Source organism: Opisthocomus hoazin, chromosome 23 (assembly GCF_030867145.1).
Source record: "Opisthocomus hoazin isolate bOpiHoa1 chromosome 23, bOpiHoa1.hap1, whole genome shotgun sequence".
Classification (NCBI taxonomy): domain Eukaryota; kingdom Metazoa; phylum Chordata; class Aves; order Opisthocomiformes; family Opisthocomidae; genus Opisthocomus; species Opisthocomus hoazin.
In genome coordinates, this window is record NC_134436.1 from 11466924 (window position 1) to 11491501 (window position 24578).

At 44.0% G+C, this 24578-nt stretch overlaps 1 protein-coding gene across 1 annotated transcript in view; it reads left to right on the top strand.

The window, feature by feature from the left end:
• Nucleotides 1-24578, top strand: part of ATP10B (ATPase phospholipid transporting 10B (putative)) — a 54413-nt gene that overhangs the window by 13941 nt on the left and 15894 nt on the right. The window contains exons 5-13 of the mRNA XM_075442132.1: nucleotides 3186-3271; nucleotides 5953-6059; nucleotides 9666-9797; nucleotides 12304-12431; nucleotides 13567-13819; nucleotides 14709-14944; nucleotides 22535-22714; nucleotides 23266-23845; nucleotides 24380-24474. Coding sequence (XP_075298247.1) covers nucleotides 3186-3271; nucleotides 5953-6059; nucleotides 9666-9797; nucleotides 12304-12431; nucleotides 13567-13819; nucleotides 14709-14944; nucleotides 22535-22714; nucleotides 23266-23845; nucleotides 24380-24474 — 1797 coding nt within the window. The remainder of the gene's footprint in view (nucleotides 1-3185; nucleotides 3272-5952; nucleotides 6060-9665; nucleotides 9798-12303; nucleotides 12432-13566; nucleotides 13820-14708; nucleotides 14945-22534; nucleotides 22715-23265; nucleotides 23846-24379; nucleotides 24475-24578) is intronic.

The following is a 24578-nucleotide window of genomic DNA, read 5'->3' on the forward strand; positions in this document are numbered from 1 at the left end:
CCGCTGCTACCGAGCCAAGTGTTTCTGCGTGGAAATGGGAAGTCAGCCCATGGCCCCCCTTCCAAACTGCCCGCGGGCTTCCCTATGGATTTTGCTTCTCCGTTGCGGCTGACGTGCCGCTGCTGGCTTGCTGGGCAGGCAGGCGTGCGGCAGTGCAGCTAGGAGCGGCTCTAAGGCACATGGAGCTATAACGAAATGATGGAATCTTTTATCAGAGTGTAATAAGCAATTGAATAGGAACCCAAGGTAAATTAAAATGCAAAAAGATAAGTAAAACCGGTAAGTTTGACATCAGTTTTATAGGTAGCAGAGATTCAGTTTGAATGCTTAAAATCACCATTTTTTTTTCTGTAAGTCATATGGTTTCCTTCTTACAAACACTTTACTGGAATATTCTCTTGACTCATGTTTGATAAACCTGAAGTAAGCAAGAAAATATGACTCAGGGAGGGTTGTACTCGTTACATTTTTAAACATCTTATAAAACATAGCAGGGCAGTTTTCCGAACAACACACGACAAGTTTCAGGAGCTGTAGCCTCTGAAGAGGAATATTTTGTTCCGTTGGAATCACTCCAGCAGACAGGAAACCCAGAAACCTGGCAGGTAGTTCTACGAATTACGTCCGTGTATTCAGCCATCAGCAGAAGTGCCATGAAAAAGAACTTTTGGGGTTATTGGTGGGTGGGACACAACTGCCAGTGAGCAACCACACCGATGAAATGAAAGCGCACCGTTTCCACCGCCGGCTGCGGTCAGGGGCTGCGCTCCAGCGTTACTTGCTCTTTGTTTCAATGGAAATCGCTTTGCAAGCACGGTTCAGGGCGTTCTCAGGTTGTGGGGGCCATAGTAGAAGACGTACCTTTTCTAGTGCTTTCCAATGACCATTAGGGAGAGGGTTTTTTCCTGAGAAGCGCTGAAAATTTTTAGTGTGTGGAGATTTAGCAAAAAAAATCAATAAACTGGAGACGTAAATAAAAAAAAGTGCTACATTTGTGTCACATAGTCGTAGTTTACGCATTAGGTTTTGTGGGTTTTCTTTTAGAGGAAAGCAGTGCTCTACTATCATACAAAATGCAAACTTTTCCTTGGTCATTCAGAATAGGAGGAAGTCGTTCTTTAAAGCAGAAACTCCCTACATGCCAAACTACGCTTCAGACTGACTATTCAGGGTGATTTTCTGTAGACTTTGAGTTGTTACTTAGATAAACCGCACGCCCAGAAGCGTTCGTACTTCCAAAGTCTCGGAGTGGAACGCCGTTCCGGCCGTGGTGATGCCAGCGCTCGGGAGGAGCAGGGCTTGAGCAGGCAGCTCCGTTACCTGCTAGTTTAACCTGGTAGCGTAGCCAGCACGTCGACTGAAGAGCCCCGGTGTGCTCGGTGTCATCTGTACGGGGTTTGGTGTGCCAGCTTCCTCCTTGTTCTTTGAGCTTTCTTTAATCCGGTGACTTCTGTGCTGCGTAGAACCTGCCCAGGTTTAACTGCGTCCACAAAGCGGGACTCTTTAAGGAGGGAGGGACGGGCGCATGAACCGGGGTTACTTCTTTGGTTTAGGGTATGCTTAGGAATATTGAATTTGCCGACCTGTAAAAGACTGAGAGGAAAGAATTATTTTTTCCCTTTTATGCCACATTCTGACTTGATTTTTCAAATGCATAATTCTTGTCATCAAAAGAAAAATATTTGAAGACAAGAATCTTTCTCTACCCCTTTCTAGCCAGAAACCCGTTAGGATGTTGTGTTAGTAATGAGCCCTCCAGGTAGCTTTTGTGTCTTCCTGTTCTCCTGTTGTACAAATATTTCTAGCACAACCAAATATGTACTGATTTTCCAGTTCAGTTTACAGAGTTGAACAAGATTCGGCGGAGGTGAACGGTATCTTTTAAAAGAGAATACTTCTAAAAGTACTCAGAAGGTATACAGAATGGCCTTATATTCATCAAGCTTTTATATTTCCTCCAAATTCTTGTTTTTTAGATCAGATTCTCTACTTGCTTATGCTTACATATTTTATATGTATTTAAAAAAAATAATGTGTGTATTGCTCAAAAAAAAACCAAACACAACAGGAGAGGGAAAATAATGTAAGAATTAAAGAAGAAAAAATCGAGACTGGAGTACTGGCAGGGTAGGGAATTCCTCTTGCAGTCTGGCAAAGCTTTTGTGGATCCCAGTGAAGAATTCCTAGGATTTGCAGTTGCAGAAGGAGTCTAATCTCCAGAAGCCTCTTCTGCTTTAGAAAAAGGTGAGGAGGCCCAGCAGCGGACTTGACTTCCAGCTTTTCTAAAGGAAGGAGTTTGGATTAAAGTGAGTTTCAGTTCTGTTAAACATTTTATTGCACAGCAATAATGATTTTCTTTTATGTCTCTCACTTCCTGTGTTTATAACATTTTCTTAATCTAAAATCAAGGTCTTGTGTATTTTCTCAGTTAATAAAATCCCACGGCTTATGGCAGTCGGGCTCCTCTCCTGCTGCCTGCGCTGCGGGCTGCTCCATGCGGCCCCAGACCCCAGCCCGTTTCCCGCAACGCGAGCAGAGTCGCGTGTCGCAGCTCGGCTCCGAGCTCTGCTGCAGTGAGCACTTAGCCTGGAAACCTCTGTCTTGTTTTGTCTCTCCCAGCGGTTTGGACTTCTTCTACTGCCTTCCCTCTTTTGGTTTTGTTTGGTTGGGGTTGGGGCTGCTATTAGTCTGACTTTTTGTCTTACTTGAATGTGATACTTTTATTCAAATATGTGGGCTCTTATTTTATGATTATACCGTCCTGGCCAGTAACATAACTCTTCTAACATATTTCAAAGTCCTGATGAATCCTGAAATTATTTTCATTTTAGCTTGCTATTGTTTGAAGGCTGTTTTTGTTTCATAAATAATTTGAACTATTTGTTGCATTCGCTTTAAAGACAGAGAGATGTTTGCAGTGACTGGCATCTGTGATGTCCAATACACAGCATTTTCTCCATTGAATTTAACCAGTTGTTACTGCAGGAGAGGGAAATCTCAGATCCTTACTCAGCCCCTCTGAAAGTTTGCTTCAGGCCGAACGAGCTAAACCCCCTCTGCCTCTCCTGCAGGGCAAGCGCTCCAGCCCCCAGCTATCCCAGTCGCCTCTGTTTAGCCTCTCTGTGTTTCGCATTTCAGATGCTCACTGGATTTGACACTCATTCTTGGTGTGTTTCCTCCTGCAGAACGCTGTGTTTGAACCAGAGTTTTTCCAAAACACCATCATCTGTGAAATGCCCAACAATGATCTCAATAAATTCAAAGGCTACATGTAAGTATTTGTTATCCAGAAATACATTTCGTATCTGAACTTAAGTATTTCTCTTGGAGGAACTAGGTGGAAGGAATGTGTTCTTCAGAAACTGATGGACGTCACTATTATCTGTTCCTGGATTCGGAAGTCAGTAGAAGATGTAGACTGGAATCTGTGCTTTGAGGCAAGGCAGGACCAGGGCTTGGCATGGAATTTGCAGTGGTTTCATACACGCTGTTCTCACACGGCTTCAGCTCTCCCCAGAATTCAGACATAAGCTCGGTTATGTTTGACCTGAGGGTTAGGCTGGGGTAGATTTTTAATCTAAATCCTCCCTAATGTTTACAGATATTCAGCTGCACGGCTCTAGTTTCTTCATACTTATGGCCACAGGTAATCTATCCAGGATCTAACAAACAAATCTGATTTTCTTCTTACAGCTAGAAAAAGCAAGCAAGAAAGAGGAATCCTACTGAACCCATGTGTTAGACTAGTATAAAAAAGCGCTTTGTTTTTAAAGTGTAAACCTATGTATGTGGGCAAAAAGCTACATCCTCTGTTCTTTTTTTCATTAAATAACCCTGGCACAGGCATAACAGGGAAATCTGTAGCAGCACATTCAGCAGAGATGAGCCCATTCCCTGGATATCAGTCCAATTCTGTGTGGCACGGCTCACGTCCAAAAGTTCTCTTACCCTTCAGTACAGGGCTGCTGTTTCCCAAGGCCCTCTTCAGAGCCGCCCTTGGTCCACGCCGCTTCCCACCTCACACCAGAGAATCGTTTGAAATACCTGCTGCCCCAGACCAAATGCATGCCCCATGTTATGCAAATAAATTAACTGTATGAAGGTGCTGGTGCCCTGGCTTTGCTAAGTTTACTAGTAGCTAAACTAGGAGTTAATGTCTCTGCAAGGATGGAGTGAGAGTGTTGCACCTGGAGCAGCTGCAAATGGCCGGATCCTCTGAAACCAGAGGGTCCTTGCCCATTAGCACTGGCTGGGCTTAAGAATTTACACCCTGTAAGAAAGATGCCTCTAGTAACGATGCCATTTGTGAGATCTTAAAAAGGAAAAAGAGGTCAAGTTTATATTGATCTCTGGTGGTGGTGGCTGGCTTTGAGGACCACTGGGTATAATCTAAATTGAAGCAATTCTTCCAATTATCCTGCTATAATATGGCGCAAGAGCACTGAGAGTGCAGAAATGTAGGTGCCAGGTCACAAGAAAACACACAGAAACACCCACCCTTAGGACCCAGGACTGGCTTGAAAATCTTCACATTGCTGTTGAAAGTCTATATCAGAAATTTTGTTTGGAAATGCCTATTATCTCACCTGCTTGGTGGAATATGGAATTAATTGCCTGCCTTTCCCCTCTTTAGGGGTGGATGAGAGCATTTGCCTGTAAAAATTATTTACTAACAGCTAATGGAATTTCTGTCTTTGGTCTGCTGTTGATTGATCTGTTTTGTAACACAAATTACTTGGAGAAGTTTGCATTATTGTCCAGGAACACTTAATAAATTATTGAGGCTCTACTGCCTTGCTATGGAACTGTAGCAGTGCGCTCTCTGCTAAAAATGATGAGAAGGAACTTAGTGACACCTGTCTAACATGCCTGACCACCACAAATTCTGCTCAAGGGGACCCAAAAAGGATCCTATTAAACGAGTTCACCAAGGCTGAAGCTAGATTCCCAGAAAAACAGGTTTCTGGGATTATTTTTTTACAGTTCTACCAGCTGTAGGCTGTTGGCACCTAAACCTTTTCACTTGTCTAGTTTGATGCTGTGTAATAGTGTGCAGCTGCACGCAACATAGCTCCGTACTTGGCTCTGAGATAGCACCTAGCCTTGCCCTCTATTTAAGTGGTGTTGCAGTTTACTGGTAAATACAATGCCAAATACCAAGTAGAAAATAGCAAAAGATACATATTCTAGGAAAAAAAAATCTTATGCTGATACTTACGTAACAAAACCAGATGGAGCGACTGAAAGTGAAAAATCTCAGCTTTGGTAAAGATCACGGGTGGAGTCTACTAGAGTATATAATAAAAACTGTGAGCAAAAGTAGTTTTATGCTTCCATTTTCAGAGGCAAGTAACAAATTGCCTGCCTGATGGAGTGCTGACCTTATAATTTGCATGAAGTTTTTGTTGGTTTGCTCTGCTCAGTGTGTGATGGGACATCTTCAGCCAGGAGGCAAAGTCTTCCACCCAGTGTCAGAGCGAGGAAGAGAGCCTCAGCCCAGAGGACTTCAAGCGAGCTGAGGCTCACAGAGATGAGAAGCCTTTTGGTGGCTGACAGAGACAGGGGCTCTTGCAGGGTGCAGATGCGTTCGCCCCAACCTCGACCCACAGACAGACCCTGCTCATCTTTCTGAATGAATTTCATCCGAATGAAGTCGTGCAATGTGTCTTGGCTTCACTTACGAGATACTGAATCTGCCAGAGAAGGCACTGAGGGAAAGCCACACTCGCTTCGTCTTGGCATCGTGGTACCCACACCATGCCAGCGGGCTGTAGAAGCGGCACTTGGCCTTCTCTGTAGCTTCTTTCTGGAGCCTTTATTGAAGCTGGGTGAAATAAAATCGAAATAGCGCCTTCACAGTTCCATTTCAACTCGAAACACATGCACACAACAGTTGTGTTTAGTACTACGTTGGAACAGGAAAAGGCATTACTTTATTTTATTTTCTTCTAGGGAGCAGCCAAATGATGAACGGATTGGTTTTAACATTGAAAGCCTCTTGCTTCGTGGATGCACCATCAGAAATACTGAGGCTGCAGTAGGAATTGTGATATACGCAGGTAAGATGTATTTTCTATCTAGCTAAACATAGAATTTCCCTGTAAATATCATTAAGTAAATATGTGTAGTTTAATATTGCACCCTAATTTCACACTTTGTTTCAAGAAGTGGTAGTGCATGGGAAAATCACTAACTTTTTGCAGAAGAGGTATTACTCGTCCCTCTCCAAAGACAGCAAGTCCTGCGCTGGGCCTCTGGCGAGTGACAGTGTCCCTCTGTGTGTCAGGTATCTTGCAAAACCATCCAGACAAGTTAAAAATTGCTAAGATGAGTTTAAGTCTCAGCTCTGCAGCTGTGATTCTAATACTAATTCCATCTGGCATAAAACCTACATGGCTGCCCTAAGGGAGGTCTCGCTGGCTCCTCGGGGTAGAAACTCACGCAGCTGAAGATCTACCCAGAGGAAAAAAAATAAAAAATCATCAGAAAGCCAAGCTGTGCCAGTGCCAGCACCCCGGAGGTGGTGAGGACAGAGGCTGGAGGTGGCAGTGGAGGCAGCAGCAGCAGCACAGGTTTGTGCTGACGCAGACACCTTGTCCACAGAACCACAAACGTCATGTAGAGACATGAACCAAGCAAGGCAGCGTCAGTGCCCGGGTCAAATGTGGTGGAGCCAGGTTCAGCGGCGGATCAGCTCATCTTTTGCTCAGCGTCTCTTACCTTTGGAGTGTTACCACTGCTTTTACTCAGTGAGAGCGATTTGTCCTTGGCTTTGCCAGCTGTGCCCGCTTCTGCTTCAGACAGTGCATCAGCTACCTTCTTTATTCATACATTAAATACAGGTCAGTTTAAACACAACAATTAATCCCACTATTGGTTATTTTGATCTTTCCAGTAGAGCCATGTCACCTGTTAAATGACTAGCTAGCAGCAAGGGGTTCAAGGTTGAGCCACCCAAGAGAAAATAGAAGTCACCACTTTTGCAAGAGTCATTTATCTTGGATTAATCTCCACAATCCGGATTATCTGGCCTGAAAACTGGCCGCTTTATTTCACTGCTGCAGAAGTGGACTCTAAATGACTATAGCTCCCATATGTTTCCAAAGTAGCCTTCACTTTGTGGCTCTTTCATTGCCTGTCTCTCTGAACACCACATGTTCGATGGTGCCCACCAGACAGAGGAGGAGAGCCAGAGCTAAACCCATCATTCTTTTTTTTTTTTTTTTGTAAAGTAACTACTATATGAAAATCTCTGTAGGAATCATTCCTTATAGAATTGGAGTAGCTTCTCTTCCCTTCTCCTGTTAAGATTCCTATTTTTCTTCTCTTAGGGTTGGACTAGATGACCCACAGAGGTCCCTTCCAACCCCTAGCATTCTGTGATTCTGTGATTCTTTTGGCCAACAGTAGAGATCCTAATGTGAATCTCTGTTAACGTTGCCTGAGCTGCTACTAGCAAAGGTTGGAGTTTAAAAGTCATTCTCAAGATATGGTATCTTTGATCTGAGGAAGTCCTCAATTCAATTTCTGACATCTTATTGTTAATGTCAGTATAAAAGTTTATTCTTTTTCTTCTAAAATTATGATCACTCGAGCCAGTACCATCTTCATTTCTAGGGTTCTTTGACATTGATCATGCTCTGGCTTTCAATCACGGTCTGTGACCTTTTCTGAACAATCAAGATCAGTCACATTAGAAGATGGCACATTCTCCGTTTTTATAACTCTATTAGTCCTCAAAACTTACTTTCTAATGGAAGCCTTTGTGAGGAGCAGAACCATCGCTTAATGTGATTGTTTAGCCTGGGCAGTTCTCATCAGACCCAAATGTGGTTACACTTCTCATGGCTACTGAAATGGCTGCACCCCAAGCAATAGCACTCATGCACAAAAACCTTGTTACAGAGCGACAGCCAATGCAGTTTTCTCATTGTGATGGGGACAGCAGCAAGAATTATATGCTTTTCTAACAAAGAAGCACCAGAGTGAAGTTTTCGGTAAGCCCACCAACATCCAGACATAGACAAGGTAGTAGTGGTGCAGTAGGTGAGGTGCTGTGCTGCACAGCGTATGAAACTGCAAGGGTGAGAGGAGAACGAAGTAGTTTATTCCTCTTATTTCTTATTTTCTATTTCTTGCAATATGATGTCTGTATTACAGCTGTGTCCTGTTCCTGTTGGTCAGCTGAAGTGGAAGGGAATGATAGAGGTGATAACTGGAAAGAAAACTCTTCCCATTTTCATCCTGAAATAAATCCACTAACATGTCCTGGAGGGTTTTCTGGGAGGGATTGGAGGTTTTTTGTCTTGTTATGTTTTCAGCACAAAACATTCCTTTAAGCCCGCCATAAAAGAAAAGTGAGGAACAAGATTCATGCGGCTGCTGGCGGAACAGAAGTGCGGGCAGCAGTACCCTCCTCTTCCGTGTAGCTTGGTGGTCAGAGCGTTTGTCTCGGGTTTGCTCTCAGTTCTGCCTGTAAGGGAGTGAACATACGTCTCCTGCTTCATGAGCGTTGCCCTCATTACCTACATACGAGTGGGTATGCACATAGACACGACTTGAAAAGGAAGCGTAAGCTGGTCCCACCGACGTAGCCCCAGGCTGTGTAAATAATTACGTATTCCTTGGAACGGGGAGCCAAGAGTCCCAGCTCTTGGGTGAATGTCCTGAGCATAAGGCTGGAGAGCCATTTTCTCGCTTGCTCGCTGCCTCAATTAATAACATTTGATGTAAACCTGGAGTGAATCCAGCAGGCGTGACTGAATCGCACCTAACTTCCAGCTTCTGCTTCAAATCGCTTCCCTAGAGAAAGCCGAAAGGTAGCCTGGAAAACAGCCCCCCTCTCACACCGTGCACACACAAGTGAAGGCTGCATGCGAGCCTGCAGGGTCTGTGTTTTTAGGGAGAGGGACTGGAGAAAGATAACACGTAGAACAGCTACAGATGGTATCCAGATATCCCAATTGTGGAGCCGCAGTTTACATAATATTGATGGAATAGAAAAAGCAATTTCTGCTTCTTGGCTGCTCACAGCACTCCTCTTTTTCCCTGAAAAATATACCAGCTCAATTCTAATTCGGTAAGTTTTAAGGACTGGGGGTTTTTTTATTTCTTGTCCTACTGTTTTGTTAGCACTTTACAACCACACAGCGAAAAACTAAATCACATTAGTGTCTTTTGCTGCTGGATCTGACATGTTGGATTTTATTTAAGTTAATACATGAAATATGTCTAGTGGCTTTTAAATAGCTGCTGGAAAACATTCAGATGTAGGGTTCGGGAATCTCTATAGCACCTAATTAAGTTGTTTGTAAGATACAAAAATATAATATCATTGGTTTTTTTCCTTTTATATTTTGGGATATTAGGCTTTTGAAAATTTGCACAAACCTTGTTATCCTACTGAATCTGCTGTCTCTGGGAAAGTAAAATGTATATGACAGCTGAAATCTGTAACAGAAGTCTTTGTAAACCACTAGATTTAGCCTCTGATATATTCTGCTCTTCAGTCAAATGAATGGGCAACAAAATGACTGAATGAAACCAGAGTCAAATTAACATTAGTCATGAGCATCCTGCTCTCATTTTGTGAGAGAAATATTTTTTTAAAAGAACAAACTACAAAACATTACATAAACATGATGATATTCATTTGTGTTCTGAAGGTCATGAAACAAAGGCCATGCTAAATAACAACGGCCCTCGTTACAAGCGCAGCAAGATAGAGCGACGGATGAATACGGATATTTTCTTGTGTGTGGGACTCCTCTTCGTGATGTGTCTTGTCGGAGCTGTAGGTATGAAGCACTGACAAAAAATCTTCTGTTTCATTACTTTTTTCTAAAAGGTGGTTAAAACTGACCTAGAAATGAGCGAGATCAGCTCTAGAGCTGATTGCTCTTGGGGTCTTTGGGCTCCTTGATCTTTCCAATAGACGAATTAAAAGAGCAAATCTGAGCAATTCAGCTGGAAGAAAATCCAGCCACGGCTATAAATATTTCAGATAAGACCCATCTCCACTGTGGTAAAATAAGTGTCAAGCAAGGGAGTGAAAGCCGTTGGGTTAATGCGTTGTAGGAGTGGGTACTCAGCAGCCGAGATCTACTTCCCGAGTGGATCTTTGATCCTTGAGTACAACAACAAAAGCAAAACGATGTAGCTTTCCGCTTGTTTCAGTAACATCTTCCTCTAACGTGCTCAGAGGTGATGCCAGCCAGAGCCACCCAATTTACAGCCCCTGAGCTGCACGTGGTTCGTCCATCCAGCTTACAGTCTTCACAGACTCTTCCTTCTCAAAAGCCCCTTGACAGCAGGCTCTGAGGTGGGTTGAGCGCTTAGGTAGGAACAGCCAGCAATTTTCTGGGGCCCTTGCAAATGAGCACGCTTGAATATACTGACTGGGGTTAGCTGATGAGTTTGCTAGATTGCCAGTCTCCAAAACATCACCTTCGCTGCATGCAGGCACCCGCTTGCCTTCCAGCTCTGCCTGCAGCCTGTCCCCGGCAGCCGGGACTGACAGCATCTCTTCATCCCGGGGAAAGGGCCACGGCGTGAGCCCACTCACTTTTGACCAGGCCGCTGCTCTAAGGAGAGAACAGAGGCACCCACGAGCGCTTTGTGCTCAAAGCCCCTTTTCTCTTCGGTCGATCCCGTCTCGGCGGTAGCTTGTGCAGTGCTTCCGCTCTGAAGGGGCTCTGGAGCGACCAAGCCAAACTGCGTGGTCCTGCCGAGCTTCCCTGAACCTGCCCCAGAGGCACGCGATGCCGCGCGCCGGCCGGTCACCGGCAGAGCACCAGGAGGAGGAATGGCCGTCCAAAACAGATGGACAATTGAACTGACTTCATCGCTTGTGTAATTTTGCTGCGTCACGTTGCAGTGGGCGCAGAAATGGGATTTCAGTTTGACAGCCGAGCTCTGTGCGAGGGAGAGAGAGACGAGAGAGACGCTGTTTTCATTGTTCCCCGGCTGCTGTCAGGTAGATTTAAAGACTTGTCTTTGTCTGGTGTGTAGGGGCCCTTAAGCAATAAAGTCCTTTAATTTAAAGTTTAAAGTGGTCTCGGATGAAAAAAATCAGTATTTAAAAAGCAATTTATCTGCTCAGGCCAAAAAAAAAATAAAAGGAGAAAAGACCATGAAATGCTCATTGTCCAAGTGAAACACGTAAAACAGTGACAAGTCCATTAGCTTTCCTCCATGCAAAATGTCCCATGGCTCTTCCATGAGTTCTTGCTTGGCAACCTTGTCTGCATGTGGGCTTCTAGGAAGAAATGCCACTGGTGAATCGCTTGTCAGTATCTTTCTTGCAGATAGTGAAAAACGGAGGTAAGAAGTGGCTTTGGGAGTGTAGCTGTCCTTGCTCAGATGCGATGGTGGTCTCTAGCAGCCAGGGAGTATTGCCGAAATAATTTGGGTTCCTTTGGCAGCCTTTCTGTAGGCAGATGCTGCCAAACCACTGCTGGCTTCATCGGTGCTAAGAGGAGCTTTATCAGAGCAGGGCATGCGAGGTGGGCGGAAGGAGGCGTTCGGCAGGGGAAAGGCGCCTGGAGCGGTGACGCGGGGAGGGAAACAGCGTTGTTTGCCCTAGCTCTGCGTGAAGGCTCTGATGCTGCAGATTTAGTGACATCCTTGAGCAGAGTTTGTTTCCATAAGGGCGGTGTGAAAGGCAGTAAAGCAATCCCGATGGGATGTTGGTAAGAGGAGACGGAGGCTTTGTCGTAGGAGAGCGATGGTATCTGCCGATATTTAAGACAGAGAAAGAAGCAGTTTCGGGGTACGACGTAATTGAAGGCAACATAAAAACGAGCTGCCCAGACTGAATTGCAGGGGGTGCGTCAGCTCGAACAAAGACAGGTGGAAATCAGGAATGGTCAGGAGGGACAAGAAAGATTTCAGTCTGTATATATGAAGGTTGTAAGGTCTCTTTCTGTCAGAAAGAGGAATGGGAGTCTTCAGCACTGAAGATTTTTAAAGGCAGGTGGTAGAGATGGAGTCCTCCAGCAGCAAGGCGTAACATGAGGAGAGCTCTGTGCAGAGCTAAGAGCCCTGGGGCCCTGCTGCAGGAGAGGTGAATAAAAACATCCGTGACTGCGTGTTTCTTACTAGCACACCAACTATCTGCGCGTGCTGCGGAGCTCTGCGCAGGCTTTGCGTTCTCCAGCAGATTTACAGCATTGCCTGGGGACTGCTGCTTTGCAAGTGTTCTTTCTTTTTAATTATCACAGCAGTCCACATCGGCAAATTTCAGACACTTGGTCAATCGCCTTCCTGGTCAGTGTATCTCAGTATTGTGTATCATTCCTACAGGCCATGGCATCTGGACTGGAAGCTTCTCAGAGCATCCACCCTATGACGTCCCAGATGAGAATGGCAATTTTCTGTCTCCACTTCTTGCCAGTTTCTACATGTTCTTGACAATGATAATCCTGTTGCAGGTAAAAGACAAAAACCTCTGTTACCTCCAAGGAAGCAGCTATGCAAAACTGAGTATAATCACTAATGAACAATTAATATCAGCTGATAGCTGTGCAGTAACTTCTTAATCCTATTCAAAAATATTGCTAGGAGTGTTTCAAATCATCCGAGTGTGAAAAAAACGCGTCTTCTTTTTTTTCTTCTTTCTAGCTGCACATTTTTCTTTCGTGCCGTTGAAACCCCACAAGGATATAGATAGGAAGGATGTGTGTTAGACCTTTAAATAACTCCAGAATCTCTAGCATATGCAATAAAGAGGATGTTTACATCCAAATGTCAGCTTTTTTTTTTTCTGCCTGTGTCCAGAATTCCAAAATAAGAATGCCACTTAACATCTCAGGAATACAGTGAAACAAAAATGGTCCTTTTTTATAATGGGGAATAATAACTAGGTATGGTTCAGCTGGTTTAGGAAAGAAGCTAAATTAGAAGTAGGATGCTTATATATCTGAATCTGATTAAGCCAAATTGGGAGAGAACATTTTATGGGGTGGGGGAAAACAATCATTTCCTTTTCAGATTTCTTGATGTAGCTGCTGAGATGGAAGTGGACAGAATTTCTTTATTAAGAATGAAATGTGAAGATAACTTTCCGAGCTGCTCAGAGATTCCTCGGGGGACTGTTCTTCATTATTGAAAGAGAATACTTGTGCATCTTAGGAATTCATTATTATTTCAGGGCAGGGAACCTAGTGGGTGGAAAGTGTTGCATGCAAAGTAATTGCTTGTGAAACTCTCTTCCATTACGAGTTGGTCTGAGCTGGTGCATCCATTTAGAGTTTCAAGAGTGTGAGAGCAGCATGCTCCTCAAGTCCAGAAAATGGGCTTTGTAAGAGCATCCTCTGAAAGACCCATCTTTGCTTTTGGTGTTCTAGGAATCTTGTCTTAAATCTGTCACTTATTGTCCCTGTTTGCCCATTGCTGTTGTGTGCGGGATTTTTTTTCTCCCCTGAACTGTTGTTATTCAGTCCTACGAGATGTCTTGAAGAAGAACTGTTTGTCTGGACGTTGTTGGTATGCCTGTGCCAGGACATTGCTGACAGAAAGCAGTGAGACTTGCCTCACCCCTCACTGAGAATTTCACCTCTCTTTCAGGTTTTAATCCCCATTTCTCTTTATGTGTCCATTGAGTTAGTCAAGTTGGGCCAAGTCTTCTTAATTCACAGTGACATTGACCTGTATGATGAAGAAGCAGATTTGCCCATCCAGTGCCGCGCCCTAAATATTACTGAAGACCTTGGGCAAATCCAGTATATCTTCTCAGACAAAACTGGAACACTAACAGAGAACAAAATGGTATTCCGACGCTGTACTGTCGATGGGATTGAGTTTTCACATCAGGAAAATGGTGAGTGATGCTACTTTACACTTGCATTTCTCTCTCAGCATCTAAAGGTTGTTAATTTAAACCCTGCTGAGTCTTCTGACTGAACGTAGAGCTTTGTGGATTTGCCTCCATTTTGTGAGGGACTCCTCTTACGGAGATTCATGAAAGTGAAGGTGTTTTGAATGATTCAGAATTCAGATGGGAAAGGTTTTTCCCTTTCCCTCTGAAGGCATCGCCCTGCGTTCAATATCCACTTGAGAGTGCAAAGAGAACGTTTTCTCTTAGATTTCCTAATGAACTCCAACCAACCTTTTACTAGCTCACAGACTGAGGTTAGTTAGTGATTAAACTTAGTGGGTCCAAAAGCGATTGCCGTAGTCTTCTGAGTGATGTGCAGGGTACAGCTCCACGCTTTCCTGAGTCGACCCCAGCCGCAGTCAGCACCTCCCGGCATTGTGTGCTCCAAAGCTGGGCTGTTGACTCAGACCCGTTCTTGGTTGCTATCTCTCTCTTTGCATAGTGAGAAGGATTTTCTTAAGCTGGCAAGCAGCTGCCAAAAAGGTGCTTGTGCTCTGTGACTGAAAACATTAGCAAACTTGAGAATTACCATATTTCACTCTCCTGTTCCAGTCAACTGCAAAGTGCAACTAAAGAGACCAAGTGTTAGCAGAAGTCCATAAAAGTGACTGATGGCTTTGAAAATGCATTTTTGTTTCCTTGCAATAACAAACGTTGGAGAGTGGGAGTTGCCAGAAACTGAAGTGGATAGTGAAGTTTTTCTGGTGCTGGCTTTTGAGATGTTTTGGCTTTGAGTTAGCTTGTTTCAGTTTTTTTTAGCCAAACGAGGAATTCCTGCTGGGCAATGCAAAGAACAGAGTAAGAAGCGAGGTTTCATTTTCTCCTTTTACAGCCAGGCGCCTGGAAACCCACAAAGAGCTGGATTTAGATGATGAGGACTTTGCAAATCTTCAACACTTCACTCTTCCTCCCACGAATACTGAGAGACCAGGCACTTACAAGCAGAGGACCGTGAGACCTTTAAGGAGGTGCCAGAGTGCTAGAGCTCATTTTCAGGGGCACACGAGGAACAGGTCGCTGGGTCGTCGTGACAGCAACCAGTCCCAAGTGGCTTTCAGCAGTACCATTGTGAGTACGAGCAGACCGAGCTAACGTGCTTTAAGGAGTTCTCCTTTCTGCTGTGCTTTGTAATGGGGAGCCAAGAGGTGGACAGGAGAAATCCAGGCCCTGATGGAACTGAGAGAGGGAAGGAGGAGACAAAGCGTTGGGGTCCATGCTCAGAGCGTGCAGGCTGCAGTCACGGGGAGCTGGGTGAGGGTTTGGGCATCTGGGTCCTCGCACCAAAGGTGAGGGGGGGCACACGGGTGAGTCTTTGTGGTGGTTGCTTGGTAGGAGGAGGAGACATGAATTTGCGATCCCAGGATTGAGGCTGTGGCTCGTAACAGCATGAGGTGCTTTGCGCAAAGGGGAAGGAGCTTTTTGCACTGTTCTGGTACACTAAAATGCCAGGGAAAGTGAGGTGGGGATTCTGGGCTGGAATTGCGCGAGAGGAGCTAGGGACGTGACCCTGGGGCCTGGCTTTGCAGAAGCAGGAGGTTCAGGTCCTCCTGGGAGATGATGGTCAGGAAGAGGGTATGGGTTTGAAGTCTGAGTTTGAACATAGCTCAGAAAGCCACAAACTACTTCTGCCGCTAGCACTGCAATGAATCATCTCTGTTAAACAAAGTTCAGCCACGTCTGCGCTGTGCATGCAACACGGCAAGCGGCACTCTCCAGAGCAGTTCTGGGAGTTTGTTGGTGTGTCAAAAGATAAAAGTTGCATTTTTGAAGGCAAAAAAAGCCCACCACTTCTCACAACGATAATATAAATTAAGCCAGAAGGGCTTATCAGAGTAAGGCCTTAAACTCTGTGAGACGTTGAGCTCTGCAAGATGCTGAAGAGCCTTGTGTCCCTTTGGTAGCTAGCTGGCCTCTGCCTGATCTCAAGGGCTGACTTGGAAGTATGTGTCTTCATTGCAATTATAGGGCAATCTTACTCAGCTGAATTTCAGATCTGAAACTTCCCAAAATCTAAAACAATCTAATTAAAGTCAGACTATTTTCTCCTTCTTGAAAGTTCTTTAGCAGGCATCTCAGAAAGGGCTTTTACAGAATCTAGGAGAAGGTCGAGCAATCAAACTTAGAATTCCAATTAAAATTTTATGCCTGGAAAATCCTTCCAAATCTTGGGGGTTTATTTAAAAAAATAATCTAATAAATACAGAATTCTCAGAACTTTATTTTATGCAGATGTGCTTCTTGGCAAAGTAGTTGAAGTGCGTGAGGAGATGCTACTTGCCTCATTCAGTTCCTCTGTGATGCAGTACGTATCGGTCAGTACTCCTCCTGCTCTTGGAATCTGGGGCGTTTGTCAGTTGTTACCCTGGCATTTTCCAGCCCAGGCCTCATGGGATGCTGAGAATCCATGGGTCATGACTTTTGAGAACCTCTTATGGGTCATGACTTTTGAAGTGCGATAAAGGAATTTCTTGCCAGTATACTTCCCCAATTACATTTTTCGCTGCCAGGCCTCTGCTTTTTTCTATAAATAAACTGCGGAGTTATTTTTTTTGCCACTGTAAAAGCAATATCTGAGGAACTTATATCAAACATCTCCTTTGTAGAGGATGATTAAGCCACTGTTATAGAAGTAACCAGCCTTAGCTGCTAATAGGTGTCACTCTATCTGGATAAATCGTTTAACCTCTATGACAAATATGAAGATGTAGTAAAAATGGAGGCACTTGGGTGTTGCCCAGAGGCTGTCCTGGATGTTGATGTCCTTCAAATGATGCATAGTAGTATCTTTCTTTCCCAGCCAAGCCAATTCCCTATTAATAAAATGGGGATCCTAAAATTTTCTGTTTTCCTCTGGTTCCTGCCCTTTGGAGCTTTTACCACTTTGGTGCATTTGTGTGCTGCTACGAATCTGGAGCATCTCGAGTACTCCGGTTATACAGATAGCGTCATGGACCTGAATGTACCTCAGCAGTCAAAGTTTCTTGAGAAAAATCCATCTTTGAACAAGGTGGGACTGAAGACAAAGATTGCTGTTTGAGTGGATTAATTTAAGGCTTGCAGAGCCCTTCTGGATAAATGGCTCTGTTCAAAGTATTGCAGTATTCGGTGGCAGTCAATGACTGTCAAACACAATCCTCGTTACGAATTTGTGAGACTCGGCTTCTTCCGATCAACAAAATGCAACAGAAGAACTGCTTTACATAATAAACGATGTGAAGTCCAAAGGGCATTAGTTGGCATTGTACAATTTGTTGTTGTTGGCTTTTTTTCTTAATAAATATCAAGTTTCCAGGGGTTGATGTGCCAACTGCATGAAAGTATTTGTGAAAACTTGTAGCCTCAGGTAACAGTAAAATTGAAAAACTTTGCACTGCTGAGAAGACACGGTGGTTTTTGAGTAAGGGTTAGCACAGCATCTGCTATGAGCACCTGCATCTCAGAGCTGTTGCCAAGAAAAGCATCTTAAAGCAAGAGGGCCATTAACGTAATAGTATCCTACAAAATGTAAAGAGTTTAATTGGAAAGTAACTGTGCCAAACAAAAGATAATCATTTACAAATGTCAAATTTATACGTGAACAGTTTTTAGAGGAAAATAATCTATGCGGTGATCACAAAATTTACTTACTCTCAATCGGCCTTACATGAATAGGTGATAAGCAGGTTGCATATCGTATTTTAAGTGCATTTGTACAGTGGTAATTGATTGTGCCTGCAAATCAGCACGCTTGAACTTTGTGTCAGTATTCTGAGCAGTTCTGCGATTAGGAAGCTCTGCAGCGAAAGAATCTATTTCAGCCTGCCTGTTTGCGAGAGTGGTCTCTGCTTGACAAGTTTTGATGTTGTGCTGCAATCCAAGAAGCTCTTATCAATTACCACGTTCATTTCAGTGCGTCTCGGAGATAGAGATGAGGATGATGGTTTTTTCATGGTATTTGATAAAGTTAATTAAACTGGAGCCCTGCAGATCCTACAAGAATAACTAAATAGCTTTGCTTCTCTTTTCTGGAGCAAAAGTCACACAGGTATGACGCAGACCCTAGCTCCTAGGGCTTACCCTCTGGTTTTGCCCTTTCCAATGTTTTTGCCGTCATCTTGATGATTCTGGCAGTTTGTGGAGCCTCCTTACATACTATTTATGCAGTTCATCAGAAGTGATGAATCCTATGTCCAGTTATAGCTTCTAACAATTCAGTTACAAAGTCTGTTCAGTGGGAATGAGCTTGGCTAGGTCTTGGATTAACAGAAAACCAAATTCCTAACTTTTTGTCAGCAATCATCTCTCTTGCTACTCTTACTAAACGTAAATGCAAAGAGATACAGATATACTTATGAACAGTTACGTTTGGGAAATTAGAGACTGGGCTGAACAGATCTGTTTGAACATGAAGTCAAGCTATTTCAAAAACTTCTTGTTGAGAATTGCTGCCAAATGTATAGCGTTTATATTGATACCATAAAAATGTTCAGTGTCTGTGTATGTCTTAGGTTTTATATGGAATGGAGAGGAAGGAAGAATGATGTAGTGTTTGCTTCAGAAATCTTCCAGGATAAATATAGTGACTGATTTATTCATTTCACAAGCATTGATGAGAAATGTGGGGGAGACAGACATCACAGAATGGCTGAGCTGGGAAGGGACCTCTGGAGGTCATCTGGTCCAACCCCCCTGCTCACCCACAGCCAGCTACCCAGGACCGTGTCCAGGCAGCTTTTTAATATCTCTGAAGATGGTGGCTCCACAACCTCTGTGGGCAACCTGTGCCAGTGCTCTGTCACCCTCGCAGTGAAAGAGTGTTTCCCGATATTCAGATGGAACCTCCTGTGTTTCACTTTGTGCCCATTGCCTCTTGTCCTGTCACTGGGCACCACTGAAAGAGCCTGACTTCATCCTTTTCGCACTTCTGTTCAGGTATTTATATACATTAATAAGATCCTCCCTCACCCTTCTCTTCTTTGAGCTAAACAGTTGTGGCTCTTACCCTTTAGTCATATAAGAGATGCTCCAGTCCCTTAATTACGTTCGTGGCCTTTCTTTGGACTCTCTCCAGCATGTCCATGTCTCTCTTGTACTGGGGAGCCCAGCACTGGGCACAGTACTCCAGGTGTGGTCTCGCCAGTGCTAAGCAGAGGGGTAGGATCACCTCCACTGACCTGTTTACAGTACTTTGTCTCATGCAGCCCAGGATACCATTAGCCATCTTTGCTGCAAGGGCACCTTGCTGGCTCATGTTCCACCAGGTCCCCCAGGTCCGTTTCTACCAAGCTACTTTCCAGCTGGGCAGCCCTCAGCATAAATTCATGCCTGGGGTTGTTCCTCCCCAGGTGCAGGACTTTGTACTTCTCCTTCCTGAACTTTATGAAGTTCAGTGGGTCAGCCCATTTCTCCAGCCTGTGGAAGTCCCTCTGGATGGCAGCAGAAAACATCCACTGCTCATGGACATGTCTGTATCTAAATATCTAATGCAATTGGAAAAAGAGCAGACTTGCCTGTTCTTTCAGACCTCCTGTGAAAACAGCAAGTGATTTTCATCCTGCCTGTCTAGCCCTCTGGAGAGCTAGCCTTCAGCTCAGCTGGAGGACACCATCTCATTTCAGAACCTAGAAGGTGGCATTGGCCATCTTACTCGTTTCTCTTGGTACCTCGAAAGGAGACAATGCCAGTATACTTCATTAATTTGGTTCCTTGTGACTGCTGCAACTTCTCAGAGGGAAAAATAAAATCATGCATTATACAAGAACGGAGCTATGGTTGACAGAAGGACTTCAGGGATCTTTAAAAGAGTAGGAAAAATACAAAATTATAAGCAAATTTGGAACAAGACAGAGCATTAACATTTACTTTTTTTGCCTTTAGGTGCTTTTATGAATTAAGATCACGACAGCAGATTTCTTTCTAGGTTTGATAATTCCAATAAAAGATGCCTTGTTATTAGAAGCATCTCATAAAGATTTCAGTTGTCTTATTGTCATCAGGTTCTAGTGCCATCAAATAGAAAAAATGCTACCAATTTAATGAGGAAATCTTAAAAACGGAATGTCACTAGCCGTTTTATAACATCAGCATTTTCACTAACAAAATTGCTAACATTGAAATGGTGGTACATTTAACTGATCATCATCATTAGCGCTATTTTATTTCATGTGCTTTTGTTTGTTTGTCTGTTTTTGTGTATGTTCAGGCTGGTCAGTGTTTGTCTGAATTTTTATCTCCTGAAGTTCCAGAAGGCTGGAAATTCAGGTCACCCCTGTTTTCACTGAATGTAAAAAAGAAAATGAGAAAAACTTTTCGTGATAAATATTGATTTTTCTATTATTTTGTTTTTAAAACCTGTCTCTGAGGCCATAATTGACCTGAAAGTTCAGAAAGTTTCTGCTGAAGTGAAATATACCTACTAGTGTGTTGTCATTTTTGTACGAACCAGAGGCAGATATTGAGGATATCGATGGAAAAGAAATTGAGTAGGATGATGATGGGTAGGAGAGGCCGAGATCCACGTGTAATAATTTGTGGTTCACGAGGTTCGTTCTATGTGCGCTGGCAGCCCAGCAGGCCAGCCGTGCCCTGGGCTGCATCCCCAGCAGCGTGGGCACAGGGCGAGGGAGGGGATTCTGCCCCTCTGCCCCGCTCTGCTGAGACCCCCCGGGAGTCCTACGTCCAGCTCTGGAGCCCTCAGCACAGGACAGAGCTGGAGCTGTGGGAGCGGGGCCAGAGGAGGCCCCAGCCATGATGCGAGGGCTGGAACCCCTCTGCTGGGAGGAAAGGCTGGGAGAGCTGGGGCGGCTCAGGCTGGGGAAGGGAAGGGTCTGGGGAGACCTTTTTGAGACCTTCCAGCACTTAAAGGGGGCTTGTAAGGAAGATGGGGACAAACTTTTTAGCAGGGCCTGTTGCGATAGGACGAGGGGTAATGGTTTTAAACTCAAAGAGGGTAGACTTAGACTGGATAGAAGGAAGAATTTCTTTACAATGAGGGTGGTGAGGCCCTGGCCCAGGTTGCCCAGAGAAGCTGTGGCTGCCCCCTCCCTGGCAGGGTTCAAGGCCAGTTTGGACGGGGCTGTGAGCAGCCTGGGCTGGTGGAAGGGGTCCCTGCCCGTGGCAGGGGGGTGGAAAGAGATGACCTTTAAGGTCCCCTCCAACTCAAACCATTCTATGATTCTAATTGTGGCAATGCGTGAGAAAATTACATGAATAGCTGGGCATACAATCAAAGAGTTTCTAATCATTCATGTTTTGAACTTAATATAATTCCCAATGTAGCTGTTTTGAGAGCGTGTCTGCATGCGTGTCCTTCACTGGAGCCACTGCCCAGTTAAGCTGTCGGGGATTGCTGTATGTGGCAAGCACAGTATAGGCCATGGGCATGGCGTTACCCACAGTAACTGTCTGCTGCGGTACGATATTGTGAAAGGGTTTCTAAAGAATGACAGCTGTGATTTTGCAGCCTTCTAGTTCCTTTTAAGAGACCTGAGAAGATAATTAAAAAATCAGGCTTGTCCTCAGTACCTATCAGTTCGCTAGAGAAAGGACAGCATATATGCTTAAAACATTTCCCTGCACGTGAAACAAAAAAGCATGAAAACACTGAGCCCTCTGCAGCAGAGAAAGTGCAAAACCTGGTTCCACCTTTGGGTTTCAATTGAGGTCTGTGCTGCAAAATGAGCAGTCGATTTATTTGCAATTATTGGGATGATTTAAGGACTGCTACTCGCTTTGGGAAGCAGGAGGTACAATGCAACATCTCCAGCTCAGCACAACACAGCCGGGAAGGTGGCTGGCCGACGTCTGCTGCGTGTTTGGGGAACGTGGGAAAGCTGTGCCAGGTGGAAGGAGGAGAGGGTAATAGCTGAGAGGAACCAGAAAGCAGCTAAATCACTTTGGCAGCTCCTCAGAGAAGGCATCCAAAAGTGTTGGCTCACAGGATGGTGTCTTAAATTTGGAAGCTCCTGTTAAATATGGCCCTGAAATGAATCCAAACCAGGCTCTGCTAACATGAAATTTCCATTGGAAGTAATACGCCCATAGCCTTACATCAGGTTAAATTGTGGGTAAGTGACATTGTTAAGTAGTTTGGCTTGCAAATTTTGGTTTGATTAGAAAGAGCATGGTAGTAAAACTACAGTAACCTTTCAGGAACAAAGGAAGCTTATATGCATGTATTTATTTCTTGTAAAAACTGAGGAAGCAGAGTTTGAGACAGCTTCTCTTTCTGGGTGCAAAGCAAAATTACTCTGGAAACAGAAAACGATGCTGCTGTAACCAAGCCATAAGCACGATATATCCTCTGTCGCAAGAAGAATGAGATCCCATGCTGAACTGGGGGATCCCAAATCCACTTCCATCTGGAAGGTCCTTTAATTCAGTAGTCAGCAGTTTCAAAGTTTGGGGATAGAGTATAGATTATTCTTGATTTCTAGTAGATCTCAAGTAAAATTCTGAAATCATCTTCTATTTCAGGATTCATTTCCTTCTTATTATCTAGTTATGCAGCTTTTAGAAACATATGGGTTTTTCCCTTGATGTTAAGTACAAAAGGTGTTTATCTTACATAATTTTAGGTGTAACTTCAGTAAGAGGCAAGAGGAAACTATCAAGTTGATAGTTCTTCCTTGGAGATCAGGGTAAATGGGAATAGTCCTCATGAGGTAATTTCTCTTCCAGGAAAAGGATGTGGCTCCTGATGGAAGGCTGCTGAGACGAGTGCGAGAAGCTGCACTCCAGACTGAAAATCTGTCTCCTTTTATACACATGAAGACTTCCACATCCCTTACTGACTTCTTTCTTGCCCTTGCCATCTGCAATACAGTCCTGGTATCCACAGCTACCGAGCCAAGACAAAGGGTAATCGAACTTTCAGTATATGAGGAAAATTGAATATGCTTCCATTTTACAATGTAGAGCACCCGAAATGGTGAAAGATAGTTTGTCTGGGAGTTTTTCTTTAATTTTTTTACCTTTTGTATAACATCTACTGTTCCACTGCATGTGTATACCCCTTCCTACCATGGCTTTTTATGTTTGATGAATAGCTATGGCTACCACACTATCTGCACTTTTTCTTTTAGACTTTGTATTATATATACTGTAAGAAGTATGCTGAATATACTGTGTTTTCTCTGATCTCTCAGGCCATTGACAGAATTACAAGGGGCTTGATTTCATCTCTGTTTCAGAGGTAGAGATACAAACCACCATCACATTTGGATGCCAGCTCACCTATGACTCCCCTACTGAATTTCCCCACCACAGTTAAAGAGCAAAAAACAAAAATGCTGTTTAAATTATTGTCATTTAAATACAGAGAAATATATTGAAATTTTGGAAAGTATCTTGTAGTTCACATTTATTTATTTGTAACCAGAGTATACCCAATGTTTTTATGGTATTTCTAGGTTACAGTCCCACCACCAATAAAACCGTCAGGAATCACCCTGGAGAAGATCCATCAGATATTTCAACGGCTAAAATTAGCGAGCCTCAGTCAGTCTTTTTCGTCATCTCAGTCCAGTTCAGACCTAGGCGCTAGCTTCAGCGCAAAGAACGCCGAGGAGCGTTTTACTGCCTTGGATTGCTGTGACAACGATGACGACTGCTGCGCCGGTGGCAGAGGCGATGAGCTCCAGGGCAAGAGCGGCACGGATATTGGTAGTGCTTCCTTGGACGAAGTTTTCAATTCCGTGACGAACAGTTCTCTGCCAACAGACTTTTGTTACGAGGCCGAGAGCCCGGACGAGGCAGCGCTTGTCTACGCTGCCCAGGCATACAGTTTTACTCTGGTGTCCCGAACTCCCGAGCAGGTGACCGTACGGTTGCCCCAAGGCACACTCCTGACTTTCGATATTCTCTACACTTTGGGATTTGACTCGGTCAGGAAGAGGATGTCTGTAGTGGTGAGGCACCCTCTGACCAAGGAGATCGTTGTCTACACAAAAGGAGCTGACTCTGTTATAATGGACTTGCTGGAAGACAAAGGTAATTAGCCAGCAAGCCGTTTCTGTCGTCTCTGTCATAAACAAGCACAAGAAGTCTGCAGTACTTTTTTCTGCATGAAACATAATATCTAGGCATTAGTACAAAAAAAGAATAAGCTTTCTCTGGTGGTATCCTGGCAGATCAGAACTGAGGTATTTATTTAACCTGAGCAGTGCTTGGAATATGGAATGGGCTAGTTAAAATTCACTGACCGCGCTGACCCGTGTGGACTGTGTACTCTGCAAGAAGACTGTCGTAAGGGCCTGACCATGGAATTTCAGCTTGTCAGCAAGAGGGCTATAACATGAACAAACAAACAAACAAATCCAACTAATAAGTAAAGCTATCTTAAAGGAAACAAGGTTCCTTAGCAAGCTTTCGGCTTATGCGCAGCCAACAGTTTTGAGCTTTTAAAGGAGTTGCTATTATACCGGAATCCAGTTTTCTCTAATTCCCACTCTTTTTCAGTCTTATGAGATTAGGTCTGAAATGAGCTGTGCTTAAAATATGGAATCTTTTCCTTGTATTTCACAGCAGAGAGGAGAATGAAAAGAATAAAAGAAAAAACACAGAAGCATCTGGACTACTATGCCCGTGATGGCCTACGAACTCTGTGCATAGCTAAGAAGGTAGGAGGGCATTAGCCTAATATTGTTTACGTCTTTGCTCGGTACGTGTCAGTAGATTTATTAGAAAAATATGATGGTTATAATTCTTTCTGCTTCAGAGAACA